This window comes from Agelaius phoeniceus, chromosome 3 (assembly GCF_051311805.1).
Source record: "Agelaius phoeniceus isolate bAgePho1 chromosome 3, bAgePho1.hap1, whole genome shotgun sequence".
In the NCBI taxonomy this organism is placed as follows: Eukaryota; Metazoa; Chordata; class Aves; order Passeriformes; family Icteridae; genus Agelaius; species Agelaius phoeniceus.
Genome location: NC_135267.1, coordinates 80,387,963 through 80,401,741, shown reverse-complemented (window position 1 = coordinate 80,401,741; position 13,779 = coordinate 80,387,963). Strand labels below are relative to the sequence as shown.

General features: G+C 39.1%; 1 protein-coding gene across 1 annotated transcript in view; it reads left to right on the top strand.

Annotated features, from left to right (window-relative positions):
* The first annotated feature begins 384 nt into the window (after positions 1 to 384).
* TTC27 (tetratricopeptide repeat domain 27) overlaps positions 385 to 13,779 on the top strand; it is a 112,558-nt gene continuing 99,163 nt past the window's right edge. Inside the window, exons 1-3 of the mRNA XM_054629777.2 lie at positions 385 to 709; positions 3,466 to 3,643; positions 9,069 to 9,198. Coding sequence (XP_054485752.2) covers positions 400 to 709; positions 3,466 to 3,643; positions 9,069 to 9,198 — 618 coding nt within the window. The 5' untranslated portion in view covers positions 385 to 399. The remainder of the gene's footprint in view (positions 710 to 3,465; positions 3,644 to 9,068; positions 9,199 to 13,779) is intronic.

Here is a 13,779-nt window from a genome sequence, read left to right as displayed (position 1 = left end):
CTGCTCAGTGGGGTCAAGCAACGGGACAGGACGCACAGGGCAGAAACACAGGAAGTTCCAGCTGAATGCGAGGAAGAACTTCTCTGCCGTGTGACTGAGCACTGGAACAGATTGCCCAGAGAAGCTGGGATTTCTCCCCCACTGGAGATACTCCAGAACCGTCTGGATGCAATCCCGTGCCCTGTGCTCTGGGATGACCCTGCTTGAGCAGGGAGCTTGGACGATGGAGGCTGGACAAGCTGACCCACCGTGTTCCCTTCTAACCTGACCCCTTCGGTGATTCTCCGCGGGGAATCGCCCAGGCAGTCTCCATATGAATACGTATGCCTGGCCGCACCCACCCCGGCTCCCTCACAAGCTGCGCTCAGCGCCGGCCCCGCCGCAGGGCCCTCCCCGGCCATGGCGGTGCCCGCGCTCCCCTCACGCCGCCGGCTCGCGGCGGGGCGGGGCCAGCGCGCCCTCCCGGCGTGCCCCGCGCCGCTGTCATGGCGGCTCCCTGTGGCCGCTGCCCGCACATGGGCTGAGGGCTCGCACGGGCAGCGTGCGCCTCTGTGGGTGCCGGGGGTCGCGGCCCCGATCGCAGCGGTGCCGGGAAGAGGGGCGGGCCCGGGCGGCGGGACCATGCTGGCCCTGGAGCGCGCCCTGCTGAGGGGCTTCCTCAGCGCCGCGGAGTCCCTGGAGTGGAAGCAGGGCGAAGTCGCGGCCGCAGGTGAGGGGAGGTCCCGGCCTGGCGTGGGGAAGGTGCCCGCTGCTTGTGCGTGTCCGGAGCCACCGGACTGAGCCGGGGCCGCGGCTGGCGGGTCCCTCCCGCGGGCGTTTTCACCTGCAGCGCCTGTCAGAGCCTCGCCGAGCTCCCGGGGACTCCTGCCCGTGTTATAGGGTGGGGGAGGCCGTGGGCTTGTCAGGCTGGAGGAGCTCCGGGCACTGCGGACAGGGCGGAGGCGGCAGCAGCGGCCGGGCCTCCGCAGGGTTCCTTGGCCGCTCTCGGTGCCGCAGCAGTGCCGGTCCGGCAGACGCCTCGGCAGCCGCCTGATGCCGGCGCTCGGGAGGCTTGTAAGCACGGAGGAGCTCCCTCCGGTCGCCTCCCGAGGGAAAGGCTGCCTGCCTGCCTGTTGGAGCTTGGCAGTGAGGTGGAACACGCTCTTGGAGCAAAACGTGGGAAGGAAGAGTCTGGCACGAGCTGCCTTTTCTATATTTATTAGTTATTCGGTCACAGTTGCTTGAGGGATCAATGGAAAATAGTCTCTTGAGGGGACTTGGTTAGACGCAGCTTTCCTGCAGGGAAGCGCAGCAGGTCTTAAAATGTAACCTTTGTCATGTAAAGGTGCTTCCATGTTTCAGGCAGACTGAAGTACTGAAGTCATGGGCCATGTTGTAGCATATTGAAAATCTCATTTATCCTTACCTAAGCGTTTACTGATTTTTGGAAAAGAGCCATACAGAACTAATTTCCTTATGTGACTTTTCAATTGACCTTAATTATTGTGCTGTCCAGGAATGGTAGCTGATGTGACGGACATCTCTCACATCTATCTTTTCAACAATGCTGTTTGTGGTATGGAGTTTTTCTGATTACTTTTTTTTTTTTTGGTCGGTTTCTTTGTTAGCTTTGGTTTGTTTTGAGGAGCTTTAAGTAGTGTGCTGCTATAAGATATGGGGAAAACTTGTTGAAGAAAGGCATCTTGCAGTAGAGATAGAAAATGATGGGGTTTGTGATGATTCTTAGTCATCATTTACATGGACCTTTCCTATTGATGGTCCTGAAAATGAATTTAAAAGCTGTGACCTTGAATTTGTATAGTGTCCTATAAAAAGCTACACACAGAATCAAAAGCAGGTTTTACATGCTACAGTTATGTTACTGGAAAGAGAAGAACCTCAATATTCCTCATTCATCAACACGTGTCCTCATAGCCCATAGTTATTCTACAAACTACAGCATTGCCTGTCTGGGCAACTATAATCCAATATAGAAAAGGTGTCATTTGGTGAGTCTCTCCAAAGCACAGATTGGAGAAAAGCCTCTTGTTATTTCCATTCTTTGTCAGGGCATGATGTCAGCAGCATTGTGGTACCACTGCTATTCTTTGTATATGTCCTTCCAGGTACAGCTTAAAGTGTTTTTTAAATAATACACAGCACACATTATCTCTTACATCATTCACTAGCTCATTGTGAAGAACTGAACTTCAGTCAGCAGTGTGGTGCAGAGACTTTAGAATGAATGAGTCTCTGTCACCCATTCCTACAGAGTCATCCATTGCTGTTATTGAAGGTGGTTCTGCCCTCTGTGTTCCTGTATTTGTAAAATTTAAAGTACTTGTTTAGCTGGATGAGCTTGGGGTTGGTATTCAGTTCAGTTCTTTGCACAGCTGCTGTGTTGTGTGGATCTACAGCTGTGCTAGTGTTAAATTGGTTACCTGGCTACTGATGTTAGTGCAGCTCAGGGAGCTGCAATCCCCAGCTGGAATCACAGATTGATAGTGAGGCACTTATCCTGTGCAGACCTCTGCATTTCCTCAGCTGAACCATCACCAGCACCTACATCATCTGGTCAGGAACCAGTTAGTGCATCTGCATGAGCTGTGGCCACAGCTGCAGGGTAGGCAGATAATGGTTTTGCTCAAGAATAGCAGGTTTTAACGTGGCCAGGTTGTTCCAACAACTGCTGTATTGATTACACTGTAGCATATCTGAAGATAGCTTCTGTAAATAAAGTTGTAGCCTGGGTCAAGAACTTGATGGGTCTGAAGCTTCTTAGAAATATATAGCATTTCTTGACTTCCCTTTGTCTTGAAATCAGGCTTAAGAGACAGTCATGGGTCTGAATCCACCTTAGTAGTTACCCCTAAGGATCTGCTCCATGTGAAGGCTTTTCATTGAGGTAGTAGAGTTACCATAGGAGATAATTCTTTTGTAAAGATAAAATCTCATTGCCCATTGCTTGTCAGTATTCCAAGCTTGTAAATGAAGGACTGAGCAGTTTCTGTGGTTTTGCATAAGGCTTTATTCACTGAACTCTGCAAATATTGAATAATTTTTATTTGTTGCATTTCCCCTAAGTAGATTCTCTGGTCTGTGAAATTACTGTCTTATCTATAGCAGTTTACTGTTCATTTTAAATGTTTTGAAGGAAGAACATCCTGCTGTTATAATTGAAGTATTTTAAAAAGCCATCCATTTGTTTTTCCTGAAATTTCAGTGCAAGTTTTTGTTCTGCATTCATCTGGTCGTTTGTGTCTCACTGTGACTTTAATACAAATTATTTTGAATGAAGTGACACCTACTAGTGCTGCTCTTGAGTTTCAGTGCAACTGCACTTTCCCTGCAATGTAAATGAAGATACATTCTTTAGAAGGGGAGTGGTAGATATTTTCATTTGAATATGTTCAATAGGTCTTGAAAGACAAAATTGTTTGAAAGTTTACACTGATTTCTGTGTTGTTTTTTTCTTTCCTCTTCCAGAAAGTGGATCATTATTGCAGTTGATGTTTGATGGGAAATATGAGGCAATATTTTCAAATTCAGCCGTTCAGAATGTTTTCAGTGTGTCTTCTGTGACAGAGGAGAACATTGACACTTACTTGGAGAAACAGATTCTGGCATACCTGGATTGTTCTGCAGAGGCTGATAACGTGGAAAGGTGGAAATCATTATTTATTTTATGGAAGTCTAATAGAGGCTATGTTTGATTTTTACAAAAGGCATTTTAAAAATGTAGAATTTGTATAGGGCCTTCAAAATCCTTCTACTGACAAGAAAGCAGAAAACAAATTTCTTGTGTTATTCCCCCCGCTCCCTTGGGCATCTCTTCATTTCTGTCCAGTGAAAGAAACAATGATGTTGTGATACAGGGGTTTGTTGAAGACATTAGCTTTACTTACAGTGATTACCTCAGAAGGTTCTCGTATAAAGAAGTCACACATGTAAATTCATTTTGCCATATATCATCAAACAATTAACAATTTTCTCTCTGAAATGTTGTATTACATTTATGTGGCTGCTTGAAGTACTGTGTAATGTTACTGTGCAAGCAATGCCTGTATTTCTAAGTCTGATATTGACGTTGTTCTACTCTTCTTAATGTAAACACAAGTAAGGTGTTACTCATGGATGCTGTTCATCAATTAATTATTTTCTTCCCAAGACTTTCTCTGATACAGTCTCTCTTAATTGTACTCTTATGTGCTAATTGTTGCTGTTAAGGACTTTGCATTTACTGTTCACATTTTGCTGTGTAAATAATGAACAGATTGAAATCTGGCATGCTTGGGATAGTAGAAGCAGAGAGCTATACATGTGTTGTGTGTATACATATATATACACACATATATATATATACACACATATATATATATACACATATATATATCATATTTTAAAAGGTAAAAAATTTCACCAAAAGATAAGAGAAGATAAAGATTAAAAAATAAAAGTAAGAGGAAGGTAATTGTAACCAGTTAGTGTTGGCAGAATCCAAATGTATGTGTTTTGGTATGACACACATAAGCCTAAGAATTTTTGCTAAAATATCAGAGAAAAAAAAAAAGAGCTGGCATGTTTGAAAAACTGAGCTGAGATTTGTTCGTGATCATAGTGTGTCAAAAACTCATCTTCTGGTGTGGTGCACAATACAATGCACTCCTGCTTTCTGAGTTAGTGTTCAGAGGTTTTTCCTGTACATGGTTTTTGTTGGGTGTTTTTTTTTTTACCTTACTTTGTTGTGCTGTTACTATTAAATATTAGCTGGATAAATTTTTTGATAATTCTAGATTCTGTTACCTTGTGGTAATTTGAATAATGTGATAAGGAGAGAAAAATCAGTGAGGACTTGAAGCAGACTCAATCCTGATCTTAATTATTGCTTCAAATATGTGTTGCTGCCTTTTTAAGCCATTCAGCTTCTTGAAGGTAATCACAATCTGTATCAGTGAAACTTTATATTTTTGCTGTTATAGTGCACTCCTACTGCAGACAGCAAAGGAATTTGTTGCTGCTTGCACTCCAGCTCTATGGTCTTTCTGGTTTTTCATTTTTGCTCTATAGCTCTGGGCTATATTAGAAGCCCCCTTGCCAGAATATATGGAGGCAGACCTGCAATATTTAGCATTTCAGAAGCAGACAGAGGGTTTTTTGCCCAAAATGATAGCCTGAAGTTTTATTCAAAATGAAAGCAAAACCTGTCAGTGTCTGCCAGAAACACTACAAACTTGTTTGTAGCACCCAAGTGAATTTTTCTAGCTCCATTAGTAATAATTTAAGAAGTTTTGGGGGCTGAAGGAACTAAGTTGTGGCTTTCTCTTATATAAAAACTTCTACTGAAGTTGCCTGTCTGAAAGACAGGTAACTTCTTAGTGTTGGTCTCGGAGGAGTTTCCTGGAGTGTGTTACATACTTATTTTTTCTACCTGCAGATCCAGTGTCCTGTGAAGGCCTTATAGGAACCAATGTAACCTTTGCATCCAGACTTTGCATTGCTTATGATGAAAATGGGGGGGGTTCTATATTTTATAATGCCTAAAATGTAGTTTTCTTTTTTCCACTGAGTGATTCAAAGGAAGTGCAGCAAACCTCTTAAGTTCTAGCCCAGAAAATTCAGTAAAACACTGATTTTCTTGTGACTTTCTGTAGATGGGATAAGTAAAAATTTTTTTTTTTCTTGAATTGAAAGTTATAATTCTGTAGATTTAAAAACACAGTAGGAGTTGAATTCAATCAGAAAGAGAAAGTTGGATAATGTGAATCTTACCCTTTTTTGCACAATATAAACAGTGCAAAGTACAGTTTTGTAATAAGGTTAAAAGAACTCTTAAGGAGTTCTTTTTCTGAAGTTAAAACTGAGCAGCTTGAGGGCAAAACAGCTCTAAATTTGTATCTAGATGGTAATTTCTTTGGACAAGTTCTCTGTAACTTTTTCCACTTTCAAAGCCATGGTTCTGTAACAAAAATTACTTAGCAGCATTTTAAAAATTGGTGCAACTTTTCTATCCTTTTAACTGATTGCCTTCTTTTCCCTGCCCCAGACACATTTTCACTATGGCACTTTAATCCTTTATGTCCTAAAAAATAAGCATTCCTTGTAATAAATGTGTTGAATAGGATATTTTTTGTTTTACTTTTTTCCTGCTATTGCTACTCACTTCACTGCTTAAAAGCTATTTTCTACAGAAAATGTAGCTTCGTGGCTGTGTTTTAATCAGCAAAATTTGGAGGATGAAGCAATAGGATATGTGTTAACCATGCAGAGGGGGAATGCCTTTTTTTGTTTTTTTCCTGAGCTCCATAGGAGGAAGGTGAATTCCTTGCCTGGTGTACAGTTTGATTCAAAAGACTGGAAGGAAATAGTGTGCAGGTTCCAAAATCTAAAGGAACAAGGAAATGAGCTCTAACACTGTTTTTTGTTGAGCCTGTATTTACTACTTCTACATATTCAACGTATAAATGAATACTTGGAAAAAGAAGTCCATACAATAAAGCTTGTTACGGTTTCCCAAATTGAACACTGAATGGTATTTCTGGTATTTCTCATGGAACATCTGATGGTTGGTTAACTGGTGTGCTGTATAGAATGAAGACCTAAAATGAAGACATCCTTGCTGTTTTTGCAGCTTGCTTTGATGTTCATGAATTTAAAAAATAGCAAAGTTAGACACTGAATAGTTTTGGCTGCTGTTCTGCAATTTATGGCATCACTAAAAAGAGCAGAAACCAGTAACTTCTTAAGCAGAACCTGGCTATTGAATATTTTTTTCTTTTATTTTGTTTGTAAATTCTAGCATTATATGCACATCCATTTTTTTTGGAAATACAAATGCACTATTGTTCTTTATTTTTGAGCAGCATTTGATACAGCAATATGAATATTAAGCATGTGATTCTGTATCATGAAGAATGATTTGACTCAGTGTAAACAGTGTTAAAAAAAACCCATTCACACAGAAAAAGGAAAAATGAGATGAATGGATACATATATCTAAGGATAAATGCAAAATAAATTATGTAGTTCACCCTAGCAAGGGGGACATTGGCAGCAGTCTCTGTGTTGCTTTTCAGGCAGCCTTTGGGAGGTAAGCATCTGCAGGTCTGCATTGTGAGTGTGAAGGGCAGTCAGGGAGACAGAATGCATTTTCTTGGAAAAAAACCCAGGGGATAGGCAAGGGAGTTCAGCATTTGCAGGGATTACAGCTTGAAATTCGTTTCCTGATACAGAGTGACTGATAAAGAGACTGGGAGTTGGTCATGAATCTGAAATGGGGAAAAAAAAAAAATTGGTGATGACAAATTAAACAGTGGAAAAACAGTATCCCAGCCAAAGTAATGGATTTGGTTATCAGTTGTTCCAGAGACATTCTGCATGGATAAAACTCTGTCTCTTCAAGCAAGTTTGTTTTCCAGATAGATATCAGTAATGTTAAAATGAATAAATAAATAAATTGTTACTAGTAGAAACAGTGTAAAAGATAAAATAATGAAAATGATCTTCAAAAGACTGGAGTATCAAATCACAGTGCGGGGATGGTTGATTGTTCTTTGTTACCTTTCAGAAGCTTTGAAGTATAATTTATCATGGGAGAAAAATGAGGAAATTTATACCAATGTTGATATTTCATGTGTAGTGGTAATAATTTAGTGTACAATAATTGTTAGTGCTTTCTTGAGTTCTTGAGTTCTTGAGTTATTTGGAAATTTAATGGTGATCTTGGTTATGTATTCCTATATTCATATTTCCTAGCAGATAGTTACTGGCTGAATAATGACAGCCAGGAGATGTTACCTTGTCTTGTTCAACAAGAACTCTTTATGCTAGTCCTTGTTCTCTAACTCCCATGCGAGATGGTTTTGTTTTTTTGGTTTATTTTTTTTTTAATTTTCAATTTAATGTTCTCCACCCCTGCTTTCCTATTGTTCTGCATCTTTTGTTGCATTCTTGCCCACAAGCTGCTTGTTTGTGTGTGGCTTTTCTATATTACTTTAGTTTTTAAGGGGTTGTATAACACTTTATTTTTTGTTTTGATTGGAGCGCTCTTACATCTCTAAGTTTCTGTTTTTACAAAAAGAAAGGACTTGGTTTTTCTGTTTCAATTATGCTCCTTAACGTACCAGTGTTTATATCAAACCTGCACAATTAAAATGTAACTTTTTGTAGTTAGGAGACCCATTTTCTATGTGTTAGTTAATATAAGTCAATAAGGCTCTGAGCTATTAAGGTATCATAAAACAAACAAGAAGTTTGTGTATAAATCTCAAAAGTCTACACCTGTTAAATTAACCATTAAATTCTGAGAGATTGTGCCCTGCCTTCTGCAGACCACATAGATTATTTGCTGAAGAAATCATAGTAATGTAAAATGAGCTTAGTCTTGTAGATAAAGAAAATTTTGCAAAACCTAGTTTCAGAAATGAAACAGTCTCTTAATTTCATCTTTCAATAAATTACTATTAATTAAAATAAAGGCCATGATGAATTAGATATTGTTTACTGCCAAAGTGTCTGAACCAACTTGGAGGGAGTATTCTGAATTTTTGATTTAATTAATTTTTTTATTAGAGTGAGTGAAAATAAACAGTTATGACAAAACAAAAATAAACTTGCTCTTTTGGAACATATGCTAATGCAGTATTTTCTCTGTGAATGTTAGATGTATAGTAAGAAACTATAATAACCATGCAATATGCAAATACTGCATGGTATTTGCAGATTATCTGCATCCTTTGCTAGTCTTCTGATCTCTGATCGTTATGTACAGCCTTAAATTGTGAAATATATAAACTCCACCTCCAAGATGTTTGGCATTAGTTACAACCTTTATAAACAAACATGTTTCAAGGACTTTCAGTTTCCTATGTGCATTCTTGAATATTCCATTCATTGAACCCTCCTCATAGGAGAGTAGGAGAGTGATTTTTATGGGGGGGGGGTGTTTGTTTGTTTGTTTGTTTGGGGTTTTTTGTTTGTTTTCTTTTTTGGTAAAGCTGAGGGTTTTGAGCTAGCACAAGATTTAATTAGCTCTTGTAGCTTTAAGTGAAAATGTAATATGTTTCTAATTGCTGTTCTTATCTATGTTGCAGGCAGAGGCTGATGTTTCTGCTTGGTGTGGGGAGTTTGCAGCTCTTCGTTCAAAGCAATTGGACTGGGCCTCCTGTTCAGTTAAAGCTTCAGGATTTTTTGCCACCTGCATTGCTACAGAAATTCTGTGAGGTAGGTTTGGATTTTAATAAGCTGTCCTCTTATTGTCTCTGCTTTTCACAAGTAACCATAGCACTGTGTCAGAGAAGGCACATCTGCAAAGTGGGGTGCTAGATGAATCGCCATAATCATCAATCCTACCGGCTGCTATTGCAGCATCTTCAGTTATATCAGCAGTGTTCTAAAAGTAGTTACTGCTTTTCTACTTATTTCCTGCTGGAAATATTGGATTTGGGTGGAGAAGATATCTTTAATATAGGCATTTACTCAAAGGGCATTTTCAATCAATAAACTTTTTTGTGTGTTTATTTTGGGATACATTCTTAGCTGAATTGAAGAAAGATGTTTATAAATGGCTTAGAAATTTCCCCTCCTTAAGGAAAGGTAGAAGTTGTGTATCTTGCAAATAGCAGAGTGTTTGGCAGGTGGCAACAGTAGATTTGGATGCTCAGTATCCTGTTAGGCTCCTGAATGCCAAGTGAGTGGAGATAATATTAGTACAAAAATGCTAATTTATATAGAGCTTCTGGAAAGAGAAGGGAATATAGGAGATGAAACTGCAGGCTGTCAGTTTTATTTATTTTGTCATCGTTTTATGTAGATTACTAATCAACACCCTAACTTTTTTTAGTGAAATGTGTGTGTTATTCCTCATGCAGTACCACAGTCCAGACTCTCCTCACATGGGGTTTTAGCACAGCTTCTTGATTTTTCTCTGGGGGTTAAAGCTGTGGTAAAATACTGGCTACTGCAGTGTCAGTGAAGAACATATCAGTAGTTTCTGTTAATGCTGAATCTATACGTGAGTTTGAATTCAGAATTTCACTAAGAATAGGGTATGGATCATGAGCAATGTAAGTGCTGTAAAGTGAAATGAGGGGAAGTTGGAGTATATGAAAAGTTTCACATAAAACTGTTGGCTCTGCTGCTTTACTGCGGCATGTTTTCCATAATTCATAAAGTCCTGCCTTAGGTTCATTTGCAAGGTTGTATTTCTAAATAACTACTTCAGATACAGTAGTTATTTCCTTCTGTGGATACAGTATTGCTCCCGTTTTTTTTAAATAGATGTTTATAAATTTGGTTTATCTTTTAGGGCTGGCACAGTATGTAGGGGACAGAATATAAGAAAATAAAGGTAGTATAGAAAGTAATCTTACACCTAAGGAGTTTCAACTGGGCTAATTATTAAAGATTAGGAGCAGGCCTGATTTTAACAGGCTGCACCTGTAGCCAATAAGAAGCGTGTTATAAAAGAGTGGGTTGGTTGGTTGAGGGGGAACTGGAGTCAGTTGGCTACTGCAAGAAAAGGAAGTGTCAGTGCTTAGAAGAGCTGCCTTTGAGAAACATGAAGGAGATATGAAACTCTTGCAATAAGGGGACAACAATATGGAACCTTTGCAATGTAATGACAACAACAGTATGTATAGATAGGCTTATTTTTTGCATGATTTTTGATACTTGAAATTCAAATCTTGTCTTCTGATGACTAAATAAGTAACAGTGAAAACCAAGTGTACTAAACCTTTTGGGATGTGAAATGAGCAAAAGTTTTGAAGGGAAAAGTAGTTCATTTTGCCATTATATATAGTAAAAATAATAAAGCCTAATTGAGTCTCTTTATAATTTGTTCATAATGTTTAATATTATGATATTGAAATATTCTTACAAATGTTTGTTTCTGTTTACTGGAGAACTCTATATTCTATGTTAGTGTGTATGCACAGGTTGCAGTCTAACACAGTCTGCAGCTCAAGATGATGCTTATAGGATTGGTGTCACTGACAGAGTTCAGAGACCTGGAAAAATACAGTGTTCATAATTTCTATTTACCATTTCATAGAATCATAAAATGTTTTGGCTTGGATGGGACTTTAAAGATCACCCAGTTCCAAGCCCTTGGCCATAGCCAGGGTTACCTTCCACTAGACCAGAGTTCCAGCCAATCTGGCCTTGAACACTTTCAGGGAAGGGGCATCCACAGCTTCTCTGGGCACTCTGTTCCAGTGCCACAGCACCCTCACAGCAAAGAATTTCCTTGCCTAAACCTACTCCCTGTCAGTTTTGAGCCACTCCCCCTTGTCCTGTCACTACATGCCCTTGTAAATAGTCTCACTCCCTCTTGTAGGTCCCCTTCAGGTACTGGAAGGCCACAATTAGGTCACCCCAAATCCTTTTTTTTCCAGGCAATTTCATTTAATGTCTGGAAGAATGATATAGTAATTCCCTGTTGAGTAAGGAAATACACGATCTCCTGTTTGGTTTCTTTTATGTTTCTGCAGTGGCTGGGAGCGTGATGCTTTGAAATGTGTTTGCTTATGCAGGAGTGGTATTGCAGAAACTAAACTGGCAAGAGATTATAAGGGAAAAGAGACTTTATTTCTAATGGGGGCTCCATCAGACTTCCATATTGCTTCAAGGTTTGGCTACTTAGGCATTCAGTCTAATGAGGGCTCCATCAGACTTCCATATTGTTTCAAGGTTTGGTTACTTATGCATTTAGGCAGAAGTTTACCTTTATTTCTATTACTGTTATCTGTATTGTCTTCTGACATGTTGGTGTTGGTTTTTTTTCCAAGAGCACTACGCACTTAAGTGCTAAAATATAATATCCAGTTCTCTTCTTTATTAAAAGTCTGAATTCAAAAGGTTTTGAATTATGTTTTGAATTCTCTTCATGTACTTTTCATTCCAAGGATTCTTAGTATATGAGCACTCTGTAAAAATGAACATCTCAATAGTGCCTTTTTTGTGTTTCCTTTAATCCAGCCTTCCTCTCATGCGTACACAGATATTCAGAAAATGTGGGTTAAAAATGGAACTCTTAAGTTTCTCTGTCTGTTGTAACCTTCCATATTCTGTCACAAGGCTGATACAGTCCCTTTTTAAACCGATCATCCGTTTTTTAGGTTTTCAGACTAAAATGATTTTTCCCACATCAAGGTTAAAGAATTACGTCTTCGTGCTTCTTTTAGCCTGCTCTAAGTAATGTCACTAAATTTCAGCTTTACAATGTTTCATTTATTTAATAAATATTTTAAAAACTCTTAGTTTCAGAACACTTTATTGGATTAGTCCTTGTTTCCAGGGTATGTAACTGCTGCCGTTTCTATCCTTGGGAAGTTTCACCTCTGGATCAGTGACCTAGCTTCATTTTTGCTCCTAGCTAACTTCTTTTCTTACAAGTGCAATAAGGCTGCGTGAGACTGTAATTATTTTAGTGAAGAATAAAATAAAATAGCCTCTTTAAGATGAGTTGCTAGTGGGGCCTCTTGGATGTCTTCAATGAGCAATATTCATAAGTATGTGTCAATTATTTCCCTTTCCTCCTTCAGTCTAGCCTTCTCTCTATACTATGGTTACAGTCATATATTCTATTAAGATTTGCTTTTATGTCCTGCAGAACTCGCTTGTGATTTTCAGAGTCCACACAAAAGTAGCATTTTATTTATTAGATGTGTTTCAGTTTTCTAAAATAACTGTGAGACTTTATCACACCTCTTAATAGTCTGACTGATACCACACTGCATTTTTAAATGAGTGAATGTGGTAAAAGAAGATTAAAAAATACTGAATTCTAGTGAAGGTGGACTAGCAGTTCTTGTTTTGATCTTGTTGGGGTTAGACTACAACATTATTAATGAGCTCAGTGCTTAAAATAAGTGGCTTATAGTAATGGGCTCCTTTTGTCTTAAAAGAGCTGTCTCTGTGTGTAAGGGAATAAAAGATACAAAATTGTTGAAATTGAAGCATATTTATTCTGCCTTAGGTTTCAGAGCTTCTGTGTATTACCTCATACAGCTGAGCTCAGTATTTTTAGTGGATGAACTGGAAAATCATGTATAGTAGTACTAATGAAGACCACTGATGATAAAGAATGTTGAGGGGACAAGCTGCTTGCTGCTTTATTTATGGTCTGATTTCATATTCACAAATAGAATATATCTGGTAACAGTGAGAAGCTCCATCTGGAAGATGTCAATCTATTAATTGATAATACCTGTAAGCAACTGGTAGGAGTCTTCCAAATACATCTATCAACAGTTCCTGTTCTTTTTTTTTGTAGCTTCCAGGCTGATCCCAGGGATAAGTTTTGGAATACAGTTGAATAATTTTTTTTGTATGTTTTTATTATTCCTTTTTATGCATTATTTGATCCTTTTGCTGGAAGAGACTGAAATATTGCCATGCTTCTGTTGGAATCTATAGCCATGGTCATAATTAATGTGAAAAACACTAATGTACTATGTGGCACTACTGTCTCAAATCCGGTATGATTCCTTGGTCTTGTTAATTCAGTCTGTTGTGAATTCCTTTTTCAGGCCCAGATGCTTGCCTTCTATTAGCATGCACTAGCTAGGAAGAAAAAACATCTGTGCTTGGCCAGCAAGATATAGGCTTTGAAAGTTATGCAGATTTCTCCCTCTTGTGGGGAATGTAAGGATGGATGATCAAGGCTAAATCCAGAGGCAGAGTCTTGTAAGCAAAGATAGTCTGCTAAAGTTGCCTACAGTTTTGCCCTGCATTCTCTTGGTATGGATATAGAACAGAAGGGGGAATCTTAATGCAGTCACTTCAAAAATTCCCCCTTAA